General features: G+C 45.5%; 1 protein-coding gene across 1 annotated transcript in view; it reads left to right on the top strand.

Annotated features, from left to right (window-relative positions):
* spns2 (SPNS lysolipid transporter 2, sphingosine-1-phosphate) overlaps positions 1 to 19,636 on the top strand; it is a 104,414-nt gene that overhangs the window by 71,632 nt on the left and 13,146 nt on the right. Inside the window, exons 8-11 of the mRNA XM_063031495.1 lie at positions 2 to 191; positions 5,238 to 5,303; positions 6,556 to 6,654; positions 7,252 to 7,415. Of these exons, the coding sequence (XP_062887565.1) occupies positions 2 to 191; positions 5,238 to 5,303; positions 6,556 to 6,654; positions 7,252 to 7,415 (519 nt within the window). The remainder of the gene's footprint in view (position 1; positions 192 to 5,237; positions 5,304 to 6,555; positions 6,655 to 7,251; positions 7,416 to 19,636) is intronic.

The raw sequence follows: 19,636 nt of genomic DNA, 5'->3' as shown, positions 1-19,636 counted from the left end.
GTCTGATATTTGGCGCAATTACCTGTGTCACTGGGTTCCTGGGACTGATTGTGGGAGTGGCAGCAACGCGGTGGTATCGTACAAAGAGCTCGCGAGCCGATCCCCTGGTCTGTGCGTTTGGAATGCTCAGCTCGTCCATATTCATCAGCCTGATCTTCGTGTTCGCCCGCTTCAACATTGTGGGAGCCTACGTGAGTATAACCTGTGCTTCCGCAGCCTCAGTGTGACATAAATCCCTTACATGATTTTTTTCAGAAGACCCTGTGAATGTTCTTGACCCACATGTTATTAAAAGAAACATTGGGTGCACGGGAAGTTTGTGGGGTTGAGTAACTACCTGCTGACCAGGTGTAACAAGGAAGGCCCCGCACTTCAAGGCAGCCCTGATGGTCAGAAGTTGACCACCTCACCAGCAATGTCCATGAGTGAAAACAAAACTTGCATTGGCATATAGCACCATTCCTAAAGAATAGAGGGATGGAATGGCATGGCACAGGAACAGAGATTATGGCCTGTGATATCTGTACAACCAAAATGGAAAATTACACTAAACCTTTGATCCCTGTATGTTCATGTGCCTGTTTAGTTGCCACAACTGTGTCTGTTTCCATCACTACACCTAGTAGCAGTTTATAGGTACCTACCACTCTCTGTATAAAAGCAGAACTTGCCTTATATATCCTCTTTAAACATTGCCTCTCACCTTATAGCCACATCTTCTAGTGTTAGAGTGGGGAGATGACTCTAGCTAACTCTCCTATCTACGCCTTTTGTAATTTTATAAACCTCTATCAACCTCTGATGCCCCAGAGAAAATAATGGAAGTTTGCCCAAGATCTCGCCATAGCTAATATATTCCATTCCAGGTAACAGCCTGGTGAACCTCTCCAAAGTCCCAGCAACTTTCTGTAATGCAGTGACCAGATCGGAACGCAATGTTTCAAATGTTGTCTTAACCGAAGTTTTGTCCAGCTGTAACATGACTTGTCAACATTTACACTCAATGTCCATTTATAATCAATACCCTGCACCTTTTTAATCATCCTATCTGCTTGTGATGTCACTTTCAGGGAGTCATACACTTCCACCCCAAGATCCCTCTGTACAATAATGCTCCTGAGGGTCCTGCCATTTACTGAATACTTTTTTCTTACATTTGACCTCCTACAGAGCATCTCTTCACATTTGTCTCAATTAATCTCTATCTGTCATTTCTCTACTCGTATTTATAACTGATTTATAACCTGCTGAACACTTTCACAACCTTCGTTATCCACAACTCTGCCGAATTTACTAATTAGCCCACCTATATTTCTGTTCGAGTCATTTATACTTGAAAACAATACTATATTTTATATAAGAAAAATGTAATAATATGATTTCTCTCTTTATATAATATAAAGAGAAAAAAAAGAAATAATAATAATAAATGAATAAGCAATAAATATCAAGAACATGAGAAGAAGAGTCCTTGAAAGTGAGTCCAGTTCGGTGGGAACAGTGCAGTGGCAGGCAAGTGAAGTTATCCCCTTTGGTTCAAGAGCCTGATGGTTGAGGGACAATACTGTTCCTAAAGCTGGTGGTGCAGGTCCCAAGGCTGCTGTACCTTCTTGCTGATGACAGCAGCGTGAAGAGAGTGTGACCTGGATGGTAGGGGATCTTGGTGATGGATGCTGCTTTACTGTAACAGCGCTCTGCGTAGATGTGCTCAGTGCTGGAGAGGGTTTTTACCAGTGAAAGACTGGGCTGTATCCTCTACTTTTTATAGGATTTTCCATTCAAGAGCCTTGTTGTTTCCATACACAGGCTGTGATGCAACCAGTCACTATGCTCTCTACCGCATATCAATAGAAGGTTGTCCAAGTTTTAGATGACACACCAAACCTTCACAAACTCTTTAAGAAAGCAGAGGCGCTGCCATGCTTTCTTTGTAATGGCACACACATGCTGGACCGAGGATCTAGGGCAAATCCTCTGAAATCAGAACACTGGGGAATTTAAAGTTGTTGGTCCTCTCCACCTCTGATCCTTCATTGAAGACTAGTTCAAGGACCCCAGTTTCTTTCTTCTGGTCAATAATCATCTCCTTGATCTTGCTGAGGTGAGAGGTTGATATTGTGGTGCCACTCAGTCAGATTTTCATTCTCCCTCCTAGATGCTGTTTCTTCACCTGCCTTGATTCAGCCAGCAGTCAGTGGTGCAGTTGGCAGACCTAATTATGACATTGGAGCTGTGCTTAGCCTCACAGTCATAAATGTAAAACAAGCAGTGCAGGGGCTAAGCTCACAGCCTTGTGGTGCACCGGTGCTGATGGAGATTGTGGAGGAGATGTTGTTGCCAGTCCGAACTGGCTGGAGTCTGGAAGTGAGGAAATGGAGGATCCAGTTGGACAAGGAGGTCTTGGAGCTTATGGATTAGTTTTAAGGGGATCGTGTTATTGAATGCCGAGCTGCAGTCAATGAAGAGCATCCTGCTGTATGCACCTTCACTGTCCAAATGTTCCAGGGTAGAGTGGAGAGTCAATGAGATGGCACCTGCCGTTGACCTGTTGTGATAGTAGGCAAATTGGAGCAGATCCAAGTCGCTTCTCAGGCAGGAGATGATACGTTTCATCACCAACCTCTGAAAGCACTTCATCACTGTGGAAGTAAATCAAGTATCTATCTATCCAATAAAGATAAAAGAGGGCTTCAGGTTATTCTGCCTGCATGGTTCATTGAGAAGAATTCTCACCTCTGAGTCAGTGTGTTGTGGGATCAGGGTCAGAGTGCCCAATCTGCATTGACATCAGTCGGAGTGTAGCACTGACCATCAGTCAGGAGAAATGTTAACTGCAGGCCTCACTACTCTCTCAGATAGCTTGCATTGCACTGCTTTGAAGAACATGGGACTTATTCCTGATATCCTGGTCAATATTTTTCAACGTCATTGAAAGGGCTTGGCGCCTTCAGTGAGAAGACCTGTATAAATAAAAGTTGTTTTTGTCTGTTTTTCAAACCCTTCTTCCTTTTGTCTCTTTCCTCTTGAAACACCATCGCTATGGAGATAACTAATGACCTCTGATCCTGACAAAAGTCTCACTCAGAATGTCAGCTTGCTCAGCCCCTTCAGAGGAACAAGCTGACTGGCTGAGGGATCCCAGCATTTTCTCTTTGTCTAAAAAATTTCAGAACAAACCTTTAATAAACTTTCTAGATAATGCTCGAGATTAAAGGAAGTACCCTGAGATTTATGAGGATGTTTTGATTAAACTGCTGACAAGTATTACAAATAGCTACTTATTGTGTTCTGAGTAACCTCTGTCAGATCTGAGACGGAGTCACAACCTGTAGAAATAGTTCATGATGTTGCTGGATAGTTCCGGAAGATTGCTTCCAACCATGTGACATCTCCATTTCCCGCATTGCTGTTTTTTTGAGATTCCCTGATGACAAGTACTAAATGTATTTGGAGATTTTGCAGTTTGAGATAGATTGTCTCAGAGAAACAGAAAACCTACAGCACAATACAGGCCCTTCAGCCCTCAAAGTTGTACCGAACATGTCCCTACCTTAGAAATTACTAGGGTTACCCATAGCCCTCTATTTTTCTAGCTCCATTTACCTATCTAAAAATCTCTTAAAAGATCCTATCGTATCCGCCTCCACCACCGTTGCCAGCAGCCCATTCCACGCACTCACCACTCTCTGAGTAAAAAACTTACCCCTGACATCTCCTCTGTACCTTCTCCCCAGCACCTTAAAACTGTGTTCTCTTGTGGCAACCATTTCAGCCCTGGGAAAAAGCCTCTGACTATCCACACGATCAATGCCTCTCATTATCTTATACACGTCTATCAGGTTACCACTCATCCTTCGTCGCTCCAAGGAGAAAAGGCCGAGTTCACTCAACCTGTCCTCATAAGGCATGCTCCCCGATCCAGGCAACATCCTTGTAAATCTCCTCTGCACCCTTTCTATGGTTTCCACATTCTTCCTGTAGTAAGGCGACCAGAACTGAGCACAGTACCCCAAATAGTCTTGTCTGAGAATATTTAGCCCAACCAGTTCTAGGAATCTCTGGGAAAAGTATCAGAGGTGTTCATATTGTCTGTGTAGCCTGGATTAAATGCAAAGGACCGGGAAGTGAGTGTGTTACACGTGGACCTCTCTACCATCTATTCCAATGTGGATGAGACACATGACATGATCAGGACACATTACTGAACACAGGTAAAGGATGCTTTGAAGAATAAAAGCTCCTCAAATAATTGACTATTAATAACCTCTGAAGAAATACTTTCAAGGCACTGGGAATCATCTTCCCAATGGTTGAAGCTTCTGTTGCTTCAGTCAGGTGATAATTAAATTGTGAGGCGGAGTTCTATTCTCCTGGATCTGTCACGCAATGCTCACCATCAAGGGAACCACACAATCTGGATTTTGCGTGCTCAGAGTTGGTGGCTTTTCCTTGCAGTTTATGAACGTGGCTGTTTGAAGAATGAACATGGTTTGCACTTTTTAATAGAATGGCAGAGACTTACAACACAAGGAAGAATGGCAGAGACTTACAACACAAAGAAGCTCTTTGGCCTGTTACACTGTGGTTTTCATGAAACTGTCCCTTCTCTTGCCTGCTCCAATTCTCTTGTAATTTGTTACTTTTGAATTGTCCGTTTTCTGTTTAGAGGTTGTTGCAAACTCAGCTTACCCTGTTTTTCAATCTGCGCAACCTGTCTTGAGTTTCTTTATAAATTTGAGATTGGTGATTTTTGTATTCCAGCTACAAATAACTAACAATAGGATCTACTGTTTAGCAAGATCACATTGCCTGTTAAGCTTTAACGTGAGGAGCTTGTTGTCAACAGTTTACTAAAATAAGTCTTAGGTAAGAAATATTGTGTCTGAATTTGGAGTTAAAGTGAACTCAGTGTGCAGAAACCAACTTTTTATCACCTATCTGCCAACCTTCTTCCTTTTCCTGAGGTTAGATTTGGCTGTTAGGTCAGTTAACAGGAACAAGTGGTCTTCTGTCTGACTGGACCTCCTGCTTGACAATTCCACTGTTCATCTACACTCTCCCAGTCTGAGTAAACTCCCCGTTAATTTACAACTGATGTGAAACTCATGAATTGAAAATCAAGTGTCCTCATGTCCCAAGGCTTCCGGTAATTACTGATGTTAGATTTTAATCATCTTCGCACAATGTGTTATCAGTTTTTCTGCTGAAATCAAATCATGAGTTTTCTCTCTTCACAGCTGTGTATATTTATAGGAGAAGTACTCCTCTTCTTGAACTGGGCCATCACAGCAGACATCCTCATGGTAAGTGTTTGAACGAGTTTTACATCTTCTCTTGGGTAAACCCACTTGTCTCCCCTGCTGAAAATGATGGTCCCCTGAAAGGAAAGCTGGAGTGGAAACTTTTCACTCTCTGCTCTGTCCACCAGCAGCCCATGCCCTGATAGTGTTCATCGTCATAGGCTTTACTTGGCTTGTTAGATGCTATGGTTATATCACACAACCCAGAGAACGTGAATTCAAATCCCACCACAATACTTTGGGAATTTGAGTTTGGTTTGTGAAACCTGGGTGGAAGTTGTTGGTTTCATTAAACTGTCCATGTATCTGACAGAATGTTGTAAAAACAAACTAATGTTCCTATGGAGAAGGTCCCCTACTGTCCAGCCTATACCTGTCATTGGCTGCTTGCTCTCATGTGTAACTGCAAAATGAAGCCAGCACAATCATCTCAGAGAGTGCCCAGTAAAACTCCAATTATCCAGCATCTAATTGTTTGGAAATGTTGATGGTTTAGCATCTGAGTCTGAAATGTGAGCTGTAGTTGTACATGGGGTGTGCAGTCAGCATCAGGGTTGGGGTGTGGCTGCTGCTGGGCCTGGGGCACAGAACACTGCGAATGTTGGCAGGGCTCCATTTCATTCAACCGTATTCAGTTCACTTAAAGCCTTATTAAACGGCTGTGTAATATGTAAAGAATGGGGAATAAAAGGGTGTTTGGGCATGAATTGTAGCCTCCAATACTCTGGAATTTCTGCCAGCTGGCACTGGGTTACTGGAGATTTACTGTAGAGATGGCCCCCAGGGGCGGTTGTCCAGCTTATGGAAAATCACTCTTACAGAATTCACAATTCACTGCTAAAATATCTGGACACAGAATCAAATTTGCTATCACAGAAAATATAAACACAATTATTTATCTAACTTGCACTCCTTGACACGCATGTTGACAATGTAGATAGAAGTCGTGATGCAACCCTTCTCCTAGAAACACAACTCCCTGTAGCGTACGGATTGCCCTGTAACCAGTGTAAGTTTATTGCTTGCGATAAGCTGATACCTTCACAACAGTGAAGAATGCGTGGTCCTGGGGAATGAGCCAGTGAACTAACCACAGCACTCCTTACCCTGACCCCACTTCTTAATTCAATTGGCAATTGGATTCTGAGATTCAGATCATCTGACTGATGCTGAACCTTATATGGAGGTTCCTTGAAACCCTGAGTGATTTTACTGTTACATCTTCCTTGTGGTAACTTTGACTCTTCATTCCTAGTACGTTGTCATCCCGACTCGCCGCTCAACAGCTGTGGCCTTGCAGAGTTTCACCTCTCACCTGTTTGGCGACGCGGGGAGCCCCTATCTAATAGGTGTGGTAAGTACAGTGTGTGCTTGGCACTGACTTCCCCCGTAAGAGGTGGTGTCAGTGAGTCAGAGCATGGTGTGGCAGCGGGTAGTGCTGCTGCCTCATAGCTCCACTAACCCAAGTTCGACCCTATCCTCCACTACTGTCTGTGTGGAGTTTTCCTGTCACTGCAGGGGTTGCTCTGGCTTCCAAAAGATGTGCAGCTTTGTGAGTTAATTGGGCCGTTGTAAATTACCCCTCGTTCATAGGCGGACAGTGGAATCTGGTGGGTGGTTGTAGGAACGTGGGGAAGTAGATTACAGGGAAAATTCATGGGAGAATGGGATTGCTCTGTGACCCAGCATAGACCTGAAGGGCTGACAGATTGCTTTCCGTGTTTTAAGACACAATCTAATAATACCTTTTCTAGCAAAGAAGTAGAGAGGGAAGAGCCTTCAGCACATCCAGAAGGAGCAGGTTTCTGCTCTTAGTCCAAGGCAACCCTCCCTCCATTGTATAGTTACTCCTGGTGGTCACTCAGTTTCCCAAGGAGGTCACTCTTCCAACCTCTCCCTTTGCTCCTTGACATCTCCATCATGTTTGAAGTGTTCTCTCTTGTCTCCCTAGATCTCAGACGTCATCAGGCAGAGTAAGCCCGATTTAGACCTGTGGGAATTCCTCAGCCTGGGCTATGCTCTCATGCTGTGCCCATTCGTCATTGTCCTCGGAGGGACCTTCTTCCTGGCCACAGCCCATTACATTGTACATGACCGGAACAGAGCAAATCAACAGTGAGTACAGATCCTTTCAGCTCTTGGCTGCAGGAGGCTAAGAGGCTCTGCTTTTGCTCATGAGCCTCAATTCTGTGTGACCTTGACCTTCCATTATAATAAAAATAGAGAAGTGTTGCAAATACTCAGCAGGTCAGGCACAATCTGATGTCATTGACCTGAGGTGTTAGGTCAGTCTCTCTCCACAGATGCTGACTGACCTGCTGAGTGTTTCTAACAGCATGTTATATTATTAGTTCAGATTTTAAGCATCGGCAGTTTTGAAAAAGGATCTAGTGCTTTCACAACATATATGACGAATAAACTCTCTCGGGCTTCCAACCGGGTACAAGTATAGGTTATAACCGATGTTTTAATGACAAACTCTGCCATGAAAATGGGAGAGTTTGTCATCAAAACACTAGTTATAATTGATACCTGTACTTGGCTGGAAGCCCGAGAAGAGTTGATTCATCTGCAGTTTTGTATTTGCCAGTAACTATACTCTTCTGCTCTTCACGCTGCTTTCGTGTGCTGATTCGTGGAGTCAGCCTATGGTTCAAAACTCCCCTCTGTCTCTTGCTTTAAAAGGCTGGGATGCATGCTTGAGATAACGAAACTACTTCACCAGAGAGGGCTTCCCAACTGAGGCTGACATGGCCTCATCTGATACCCATACACTCAGCTGGTTCTTTGGCTGTGGCCGATAGCGTGAACTATCGACACGCTATTGCACAGTGGCACAGCCGGCAGAGTCACTGCTTCCCTGCTCCAGGATCCTGGGTTTGATCCTGACCTCTGTGTGCGGTGTGCACGTTCTCCCAATGGCTGTGTATGTTTCCTCAGCATGCTCTGGTTTCTTCCTACATACCAAAGACTTGTAAATTAGATTAATTGACCACTATAAATTGCCACCAGTTTGTAGGTGCGTGGTGGAATCAGAGGGGGTGGGAAAAAATAAAATGGGTTTGAAATGACTGGTGTAGAGATGGCCAGGTGACATTGGCATTGTGTACCAGACATGTTTGCTAAGCCTACACAAAAAATGCTGGGAGAATTCAGCGGGAGGGACCTAGACGGTTGATGTTTTATGAAGTCATAGAGCACTACAGCACAGAAGCATACCCTTCAGCCCATCTAGTCTGTGATGAACTATAATTCTGCTTAGTCCCATCAACCTACGTCTGGACCAAAGTCCTCCATACCTTTCTCATTTATCCAAATTATTTCTAAGTGTTGAAATTGAACCTGCATCCACCACATCCGCTGGCTGTTCATTCCTCACTCTCACCGCCCTCTGAGTGAAGAAGTTCCCCCTCATGTTCGCCTTAAACATTTCACCTTTCACCCTTAACCCTGCAGCACCCCTTTCATATCCTTAGTGAACTCTTGTATGAACGTGCCAATTTCTCTTTCATGCCCACAATCATGTCTAGGACATTAAGATATGTTACAGGGAGCCTGTGGCTGAATCCTAAGTTCTGTGAAACCCAGCTGGTAACTGATCTAGCTACAAAAACACCCCAAAATCCTTCATTTCCTGTCACTGGGCTCGCCACACTATCTTTGATTCCAGGATTCCTTTCCACCTCCCCGAGTTAAAGAGAAAGAGGAATTAAGTCTAGTTTGCCATTAGCACAGACGTGGCTCTACTGCCTTTAAAGTTTGTGAAGATTTGGCATGGCACCTAAAACTTTGATAAACCTCTACAGATGTGTGGTGGGGAGTGCATTGCCTGGTTGTATCGCAGCCTGGTATGGAAACACCAATGCCCGTTAATGGAAAATGCTACAAAAAGTAATGGATATGGCCTTGTCCATCATGGGTAAAGCCCTCCCCACCACAGAGCACATCTACACAGAGCGTTGTCGCAGGAAAGCAGCATCCATGTCAAGGACTCCCACCATCCAGGTCATACGCTCTTCTTGCTGCTGCCATCAGCAAAAAGTTACAGGAGCCTCAGGAACCACACCATCAAGTTCAGGAACAGTTATTATCCCTCAGCCATGAGGCTCTTGAACCAGAGGGTGCAATGTCACTTGTCCCACCACTGAACTGTTCCCACAATCTATGGACTTTACTTTCAAGGACTCTTCGTCTCATGTTCTTGTTATTTACTGCTTGTTTGTATGTTTGTTTATTTATTTTGTATTTGCACAATTTGGTGTCTTTTGGACATTAGTTGCTTGTCCATCTTGTTGGGCACAGTCTTCCATTGATTTCATTGTGTTTCTTGGATTTACTGTGTACGCTTGCAAGAAAATGAATCTCAGGGCTGTATATACAGCATGTAGTTTGGTAATAAATTTACATTGAACTTTGAAGAAAAGGACTTGAGTTTCTCAGGTGATATTGCCACCTTCTCATACTGTTTCCATATCCAATGGCAGTTTCTTGAACTGCACTGGAAATGGTTTGATCAATCCCAAGGATTGTTGTATGAATTTGTGCCAGCTATTAGCCTTTGCTCTACCATACCTGACGCGGTACTGAAGGGAAGTTACTTTACTTTCTTTGGAATGGGGAATCTGATTGAAACCTATGGAATACAGGAAGACCTGGATACAATGGACGTGGCCAGGACATTTCCATTATAAGGGAAGTCTAGGATCTGAGGGCACAGGCTGAGGGTTTTGGCCTGAAACGTTGACTGTACTCTTTTCCATAGATGCTGCCTGGCCTTCTCGGTTTCTCTAGCATTTTGTGTGTGTTGCATAGATTTCCAGCATCCACAGATTTTGTCTTGATTTTTAGCATACTGAGGGAGGTGACTCTATTGCTTAAGAAACTATTGGTGCGGTTTGACTCAGAATATGGGGCACAGTTTTGAGGACAATCATACTGTAAAAAAAACGGTTGTACCTCTGAAAGTACACAAGCATGATTGAAGGAGCAAAGTGTTTGTGGGGCAAGTGGAATTGGATTACAAAATGTGACCATGTTCATTAAGTATTTTTTCACCAGAAGTCAGTGAAACAGATTTTCATAATTGCTGATAACCTCATCCTGTTCAGCACAGAAGACATGTCCTGAATTTGAATAGAGGTAAATGTGAAACTAACCCGCAGAAGTAATATTGCAATAAGTCATGATCAAACAATGGAGCAGACCTCCTGGGAAGATGGTTGGATTAGTCATTATTGATTCCTTGAAATGTAAATCAGGCAGGTTTCTTCTAGAGAATATGCTTTGGAGATAGAAGTGAAGTACTTTACTGTAGAAATGCTTCAACTGCTGTAAACAGCCGAGGTTGCACAACTCATCGTATAAATTCATGATTCCTTTGCTCCAGCAAAGGAAAGTGAATGGGGAGGGTGTACATTCATCTGACAGTTTCTATAGAGCATTAAACCATTTGAAGTTGAAGGTTCCGCTACATATAAACAGCAAAATACTTCAAAACCATCCCCATCTTTTCAAGCAACACACATCAAAGTTGCTGGTGAACGCAGCAGGCCAGGCAGCATCCCTAGGAAGAGGTGCAGTCGACGTTTCAGGCCGAGACCAATTTCCAGCATCTGCAGAATTCCTCGTGTTTGCCCATCTTTTCAATCCTGTGTACACCCCAAAATTTTTAGTATGTTTCTTGTACTCCACACATAGACAGCAAATTACAATGGGAGATATAAAAGGCATGTCAAAAGGATAATCACGAGGAAATCTGCAGATGCTGGAATTTCAAGCAACACACATAAAAGTTGCTGGTGAACGCAGCAGGCCAGGCATCATCTCTAGGAAGAGGTACAGTCGACGTTTCGGGCCGAGACCTGTGTGTTGCTCAAAAGGACAATGTTATGATAGTCATGGGGGATTTCAGTGTGCAGATAGATTGGAAGAATCAGGTTGGTGCTGATTTTGGATCCCAGCAGAGAGACTTTATAGAATGCCTGCAAGATGGCTTTTCAGAGCAGCATGTGGTTGAGCACACTATGGGATCAGCTACTCTGGATCGGGTGTTGTGTAATGAACTGGATTTGATTAGTGAGCTTAAGTTAAAAGAACCCTTAGGAGACAGTGATAGAATTCACTCTTCAATTTGAGAGGGAAAAGCTAGAATTAAATATATCAGTATTATAGTGGAGTAAAGGGGAGAGGAGCTGATCAAAGTTGATTGGAAGGGGACACTAGCAAGGATGATGGCTGAGCATCAATGGCAGGAGTTTCTGCGTGTAATTCGGAAGGCGCAGGAAAAATGCATCCCAAAGATGAAGAAGTATTAAAAATGAGGATGACACAACTGATAAGGGAACTCAAAGACAGCATAAAAGCAAAAGAAAGGGCATATTATATAGCAGAAGTTAGTGGGAAGTTAGAGGATTGAGAAACTTTAAAAAAATAACAGAAGGCACCAGGAAAAAAAAAACATGTAGAGAAAAAAGATGAAATTGAAGATAAGCTAGCCAAAAATATCAAATATGATACCAAAATGTTTTTTTCATATATATAAAGAACAAAAGAAAGGCGAGAGTGGATATTGGGTCACTGGAAAATAACACTGGAGAGATGGTTATAGGGACAAAGAAATAGCGGATGAACTTAATAAGTGTTTTGTATCAGTCTTCACTGTGGAAGACATAAGCAGTATGCCAGAAACTCAAGAGTATAAGGGAGCAGAAGTGAGTGTATTAAGGAGAGAGTGCTTGGGGAAACTGATAGGTCTGAAGGTAGGTAAGTCACCTGGACCAGATGGACTACACTTCAGAATTATGAAAGAGGTAGCTGAAGAGATTGTGGAGGCATTAGTAATGATCTTTCAAGAATCACTAGACTCTGGAATGGTTCCAGAGGATTTGAAAATTGCAAATGTCACTCTATTTTTAAGAGAGGGAGGCATAAGAAGGGAAATTATAGGCCAGTTAGGCTGACTTCAGTGGTTGGAAAGATGTTGGAATCTGTTATGAAGTATGAGGTTTTGGGGTTCTTGGAGGCACATGACAAAATAGGCCAAAGCCAGCATGGCTCACTTAAGGGGAAATCTTTCCTGACAGATCTGTTGGAGTTCTTGGAGAAATAACAGGCGCAATAGACAAGCGAGAATCAGCGAGAAGCTGTTTACTTGGATTTTCATAAGGCCTTTGACAAGGTGCCACATATGATTCTGCTTAACAAGATAAGAGCCTAAGTTATTACTGGAAGGATACTAGCATGGATAGACGATTGGCTGATTAGCAGGTGGCAGGGATCAGAATAAAGGGGGCCTATTCTGGTTGGCTGGTGTTGACAAGTGGTGTTTCCCAGGGCCAGTATTGGGCTGGCTTCTTTTCATGTTACATGTCAATTAACTGGATGACAGAATTGATAGCTTTTTAGCCAAGTTTACAGACAATACAAAGATAGGTGCAGGGGCAGATGGTGTTGAGGAAGCAGAGAGTCTTTGGAGGGATTTGGATAGATAGGGAGAATGGTCAAAGAAGTGGCAGATGGAATATAATGTGGTGAAGTGTATGGTCATGCACATTGGGAGGAGCAATAAAGGCATAGGTTATTTTCTGAACTGGGAGAAAATTCAAAAATTGGAAGTGCAAAGTTACTTGGGAGTTCTCGTGAAGGGTTCCCTGAAGGTTATTCTGGAGGTTGAGTCAGTGGTAAGGAAGGCAACTGCAATGTTAGCTTTAATTTCAAGTGGACCAGAATACAACAGCAAAAAGGTGATACTGAGGCCTTGTGAGGCATTGGTCAGAGCAGTTCTGGGCCCTTATCTAAGAAAAGATGCATTGGCATTGGAGAGGCTCCAGAGGAGGATCATGAGAATGATTCTGGGAATGAAAGGGTTAATGTACAGGGAGCATTTGATGGTTGTAGGCCTGTATTCGCTTGAGTTTAGAAGAATGGGCATGAGATGGGGGGGGGGGTTCATTAAAACCTATCGAATATTGAAAGGCCCAGATAGAGTGGATGTGGAGAGGATGTTCCTATAGTGGGTGAGTTAGAACAGAGATGAGGAGTAGTTACTTTAGCCAGAGGCTGGTGAATCTATGGATTTCATTGGCATAGGAGGCTGTGGAGACCAACTCACTGAGTAGATTTAAAGCAGAAGTTGATAGGTTTTTAGTCAGGGCATCAAAGGTTACGGGGAGAAGCCAGGAGAATAGGGTTGAGAAAGATAATAAATCAACCATGATGGAATGACAGAGTAGACTCAATGGGCCAAATGGCCTTTTTCTGCTCCTATGTCGTATGGTCTTACGGATATACTGTATCCTGTCTGAGTGTGGGTTCCTTAAACAATCGGTAATGTGTTGTCAGCAGAGAGCTTATCCTGTGGTTGTTGGCAGGTGTTGCACTTGTTTCGTCGAAAAAAGCATTTCCTAATATATCATTAATTTTCCACAATCTAGGCATTCCTAGAGTATATTGCTTTATTTGTAATTTCCTTGAAATCTGTTACATCTACTGGTGCCTCTGTCAGTATCATCTCCCTCACAACCAAATACTTCCATGGCCTTCTTCCTTGCTCAAGAACTTTCTATCCTGAAAAGTCTCACTGATATTAAGTCCCTTGATTTCTCCAACATGGGCCTTTTCCACAGTTCTTCCCCTTTCCCTTTCATCGACTACTCTGCCTCAGCTTCCCATTGAGTTCCTTCATTCAACTGCTCTCCTTAAACTTCCCGGGGACCCCACTCTTTTTGATCACCCCTTTGCTTATTCCATCCCTTGACTGTTTGGCAATTGGTTTATTATTGTCAGACATACGGTGAAAAAATTTGATAACATGCGATCTAGGCAGACCATTTCAAAAGCAGTGCGTTGAGGCTATACGAAGGGAAACGCAGTGACAGAATGAGAATACTTCTGATGCAGCCTCCCCTACGTCGACCAGCCCCATCATAAATTGGGGGACTGCTTTGTCGAGCATCTCCGCACCAAGTGGGACTTCCTGGTGGCCAAACATTTTAATTCCCATTCCCATTCCCATTCCCATTCCCGTTTTGACAGGTCGGTCCATGCCTCCTCGTGCCAAAGATGAGGCCACCCTCAAGGTGGAGGAGCAACACCTGTTATTCCGTCAGGGTACCCTCCAACCTTGGATATGGATATGGATATCTATTGCTCCTTCCAGTGAACAAAACTTCCCCCCCTTCCTCTATTCCCCACTCTGACCTTTCACGTCTTCTCACCTGCCTATTGTTTCCCCCTGGGTCCCTTTCTCCTTCCCTTCCTCCTCTCCAGTCAGATTCTTACTTCCCCAGCTCTTGACCTTTCCCACCCACCTGGCTTCACCTATCACCTTCCAGCCAGCCTCTTTCCCCTCCCCGCAATCTTTTTATTCAGGCAACTCCACCACACCCCCGGCTCTCAGTCCGGATGGAGGTTCTCACCCCGAAACGTGGACTGTTTATTATTTTCCATAGATGTTGCTTGACCTGCTGAGTTCCTCCAGCATTTTGAGTGTGTTGCTTTGGATTTCCAGCATCTGCAGATTTTCTCGTTTGTGCCTTTTCGTTCTGTGGGAAGTCTTTGAATGTGAAACGTCATATAGTGTTGATGCAAGTGGCTATTGTTGAATCTTAGGGTCTGTTATCCTCAGAGTGTTGTCCTGCTGCACTGTTGTAGCAACACTGCAGTGTGCCATTCTCTCTCAGCTCTGCCTCTCTCCTCTCTCCTGTCATCCACTCTTCCTTGCTTTAGTCTTCTCTGGTGTGGTGATTCAGTTGGGAATTCTGCTCCCCTAAAGACCATTGGAAACACTATCTTCCTTTGTAAGGTAGGGGTGCACTGATCCTCAGTAATCAGGGGCTGAAAATTTATAGTTTTCTTAATTACATATTGCAATGTACTTCTACCGCAAAACACAAATTTAATGACGTATGCTAGAGATAGTAAACCGAATTCTGATTCTGAAGACGGATAACTACTGGATCAGGGTGGGTTTCAAATAGTTTCTAATTTCACCTCTGCTGTGGCTTGTTGTCCTTCTGCACATTTGGTAGCAGGAGCCAGTTGGAGTTGAATGGCCTAATTCTGCTCCTATAGCTTGTGGTCTTATGATGGTCCGATTTCTCGCTGGTGGTTCTCTCACTCTCTCTCCTGGAACTTCCAGAAACTTGGATTACTTCTCCTACTGGGGGGGGGGGGTCACAATCGTCCAATGTCGAAGACTGTACGTGGCCCCAAGGCAGAAGCAGTTTGTAGCCGCTGTACTGCAGAGCACGAGCCATCACTGGGACCCTCTTGTAGAATAGAGCACGTCACCAGCTGAGGGAGGGGTGAAGGGATGCAGATGCCACAAGCAACTTCTGGATTTGACATATTGTTGATGAAGTAGCATCAAAGCCAGGACTACAGTCAGCTGAAGCATCACATTCTACGTTACTTTTAATAAAGCCAGCTAGCTCAGGCAACCTCGACATAGAGGGAGGCATTAGTTTCAAGGCGTGACTCGGATCTGTGATGCCGCCTGAGGTGGTGAGCCACAGAGTGTCATTGAAACTGAGAATCAGATGACATTCACTAATGTTTCCCACAGTTTGTCACCTGAATGAGTGAGTTACCCAACAGGCTGGAAACTCATCACATGTGTGGGTATGTGTACTCCCTTTGTCTGCTTATGAAAACACAGGCACACACATTATTCTGCAATGGATGTCTGCATTTGTGCACCTGCGCCTGCCCACAGGACGAATAAGTGATGTAGGAAATCAGCAGGAGGCCATTCAGCCCCCGTGCTTGCTCTGCTATTCAGTTAAATCACATCTAATCTTTTACCAGCTGCACCAACACCAACTCCATGTCCCGTAACACCTACCTTGAATGTTTTCAGAGCCTCTGCAGCTCCCTCAGCTTGTCAGTCCCATGATTGTGGCCTTGTCTATATCGGTGAGACCATTTGAGACTGGGCAATCATCTTTCTGTGTACCCGTGCTCCGTCCGCAATGCTGGTCGCTTGTCTCCTCTCTCCCCTCACACACTGATCTATCTCCCCTCTCCATTCACACTGACCTGTCTCCTCTCTCCCCTCACACACTGACCTGTCTCCCCTCTCCCCTCACACACTGATCTATCTCCCCCTCCACTCTCACACTGACCTGTCTCCCCTCTCCCCTCACACACTGATCTATCTCCCCTCTCCATTCACACTGACCTGTCTCCCCTCTCCCCTCACACACTGACCTGTCTCCACTCTCCCCTCACACACTGATCTGTCTCTCCTCTCCCCTCACACACTGACCTGTCTCCCCTCTCCCCTCACACACTGATCTATCTCCCCTCTCCACTCTCACACTGACCTGTCTCCCCTCTCCACTCACACACTGACCTGTCTCCCCTCTCCACTCTCACACTGACCTGTCTCCCCTCTCCCCTCACACACTGATCTATCTCCCCTCTCCACTCTCACACTGACCTGTCTCCCCTCTCCACTCACACACTGACCTGTCTCCCCTCTCCCCTCACACACTGACCTGTCTCCCCTCTCCATTCACACTGACCTGTCTCCCCTCTCCACTCACACACTGACCTCTCCCCTCTCCCCTCACACACTGACCTGTCTCCCCTCTCCACTCACACACTGACCTGTCATCCCCTCCACTCTCACACTGACCTGTCTCCCCTCTCCCCGCACACACTGACCTGTCTCCCCTCTCCCCTCACACACTGACCTGTCTCCCCTCTCCACTCTCACACTGACCTGTCTCCCCTCTCCCCTCACACACTGACCTGTCTCCCCTCTCCACTCACACACTGACCTCTCCTCTCTCCCCTCACACACTGACCTGTCTCCCCTCTCCACTCACACACTGACCTGTCATCCCCTCCACTCTCACACTGACCTGTTTCCCCTCTCCCCTCACACACTGACCTGTTTCCCCTCTCCCCTCACACACTGACCTGTCTCCCCTCTCCACTCACACACTGACCTGTCATCCCCTCCACTCTCACACTGACCTGTCTCCCCTCTCCCCGCACACACTGACCTGTCTCCCCTCTCCACTCACACACTGACCTCTCCCCTCACACACTGACCTGTCTCCCCTCTCCAATCACACACTGACCTGTCTCCCCTCTCCACTCACACACTGACCTCTCCCCTCTCCCCTCACACACTGACCTGTCTCCCCTCAGCTTTCTCCGCTGCCACGAAGACAACTCAAAGAACAACACTTCAGATTCCACGTGGGCAGCTTAAAACTTAATGACACGAACACTGAATTTTCTAAATTCATTTAGCCCCCTCCCCTAGTGTCCCTTTCACACTCCAATCAGACTCTTTCTCCCTCCATTCACCTATACCTTCCCTCCTTATTTTGACTCTTCACCCTCCCCCACCTAGTTCCATCTGCCTGATTTTTCTTCCTCCTTTTCTTACATTTCCACCTGTTCCTCACCAGCCTTGGTCTCAACATTCCCTTTCCCTCTTACGCACCAGGACCAATCTCTCCATCACCTGGTTCCACCTACTACCTACCTGCTCTCCCCCACCTGAGAGGGTTCTCTCGCCTCTCAGTCCTGATGACCCGAATCATCAGATCATCAAATCCTGACCAAATCCGTCTCCTGCTGATCCCACCAATAGTTTATTGTTGCTGTCCTGTCTCATATGCCTCCTAAAAATGCAGCAACCTTTGGGTGAGAAAGTGGCTTTTCTTCTGTCCTGAATGGCCGACCCCGGGTTCTGAGACTTTAATCCTGATTCTAGGTGTCCTGTTGAGACACCATTGCAGCAGCAAGCCCGTGATCATCTTGCATACGTGCCTGTGGGCATGATACATCGTCGGGGACCTTGCTCTGGGTGAACGTCACACTTGGCTGCGTAAGCGGCAGTGGGAGAGGACAACCCTCGCACTCGCTTGGGTTACATCACATTCCCAAGTGAGGAGGCGTTGGGCTCGGAGCTCCTGGGCACAGGCTGTTTGTTCACCAGCCAATCCTGAACCCTGCAGCCACTGAACGTGGGCAGTGGGCCAGAGACAACTGTGAGCGGCGGCTCACTGAACTATGCGAAGCTGGAAATCCTGCTTTTCACCCACAGCGCTAGAACAAGCAGGAGCAAGAACAGGCCATTCAGCCCCTCCAGTTGCTCCTTCGTTCAGTGGGATCCAACATTCCGCATCCACTTTCCTGTTTTTCTCTGTATCCCTCGATGCCCTTCTGATCACTAAGGGTTGTGCATTTAAGGTGAGTTTCAGGCCAATGTGCAGAGCGAGGTTTTCTAACACAGAGTGGTGGCACCTGGCAGGTAGTGGTGGAGGCAGATACCGTTGTAGTGTTGAGGCTTTTAGATGCAGGGAATGGAGGGATAAAGATCAGAAGAGATTTAGTTTAACATGTTAAGCAGAGACAATGTGGTCTGAAGGGCCTTTTTCTGTGCTGTTCTACATTCTATGTAATTAGAAATCTACCTGCCTCACACTGAACTGCACGCCCTGGCCAAAGGGAGCATGGGGACTAGCGAGACTGTTTCAGATGCTTTCTGTCTTCCAACCTGGAAGAAAGGGATCTGTGTCGGATTCGCCTCGCGCTCCTGATTCCTTTTGAAGTCTGCTTGGGCTCACCTTCCAGAAACTGCCCCAAGGCGCTGCTCTGGACATTCACTCCTGAGGCAGCTGCCGGAGTGGAACTATCAGACTTCCTCGTAACCCAGGACATCAGAGAGCCGTTGGAATACTTCTTGAAACATAGTCACTGTGGAACCATGATAATGCAAGAGCACACGGCAGGTTCTACAAAACCTGTTGCTGGTTAAAGGATGATGATTTGCCAGGAAATTGGGAAGACTTTCCCACATTTTCATCAGGTGCTGCCATTGGATCTTTTCTATTAATCGGAGGGAACTGTGGTATCACGTATCTTGCAAAACACAGCACCACTGGCAGAGCAGCTCTCTTTTGGTACTGCGCTGTGAGTCTCAGCTTGGATAACCCGACCACTTCCTTGGGATGGGCCAAAAACGTGGAGGTTCTGGAGCCGGACTCAGAAACACTATCCAATATCCGATCTGTACCTGGAGCAAGGACAAGCACCACTAACAGCAGGCTGTCAAAGAGACCCAATGAGCCAGTGCAGGACGCACCAACCCATCTGGCTAGTTAAAGATCAAAGCCACGTTAGAGCCTGCAGCCCAAAAATAAAGGTGGAGCTCAGTTGTAGTTCTGGGAGGGTGCTGCATTTTTGAAGATACCCTCTCACATTAGTGCAAAGAATCCAATGCACCACTTGATGAAGAAAGGCCTGCTGAAAATGAATCCCTTAATGTCACAAATGAGGCGACCCGGTCATTTTCACACAGCTGTCTGTGGGAG

The sequence above is a fragment of the Mobula hypostoma genome, chromosome 23 (assembly GCF_963921235.1).
Source record: "Mobula hypostoma chromosome 23, sMobHyp1.1, whole genome shotgun sequence".
Classification (NCBI taxonomy): domain Eukaryota; kingdom Metazoa; phylum Chordata; class Chondrichthyes; order Myliobatiformes; family Myliobatidae; genus Mobula; species Mobula hypostoma.
The sequence above is the reverse complement of the archived record's forward strand: the minus strand, read 5'-3'. Positions and strand labels throughout refer to the sequence as shown.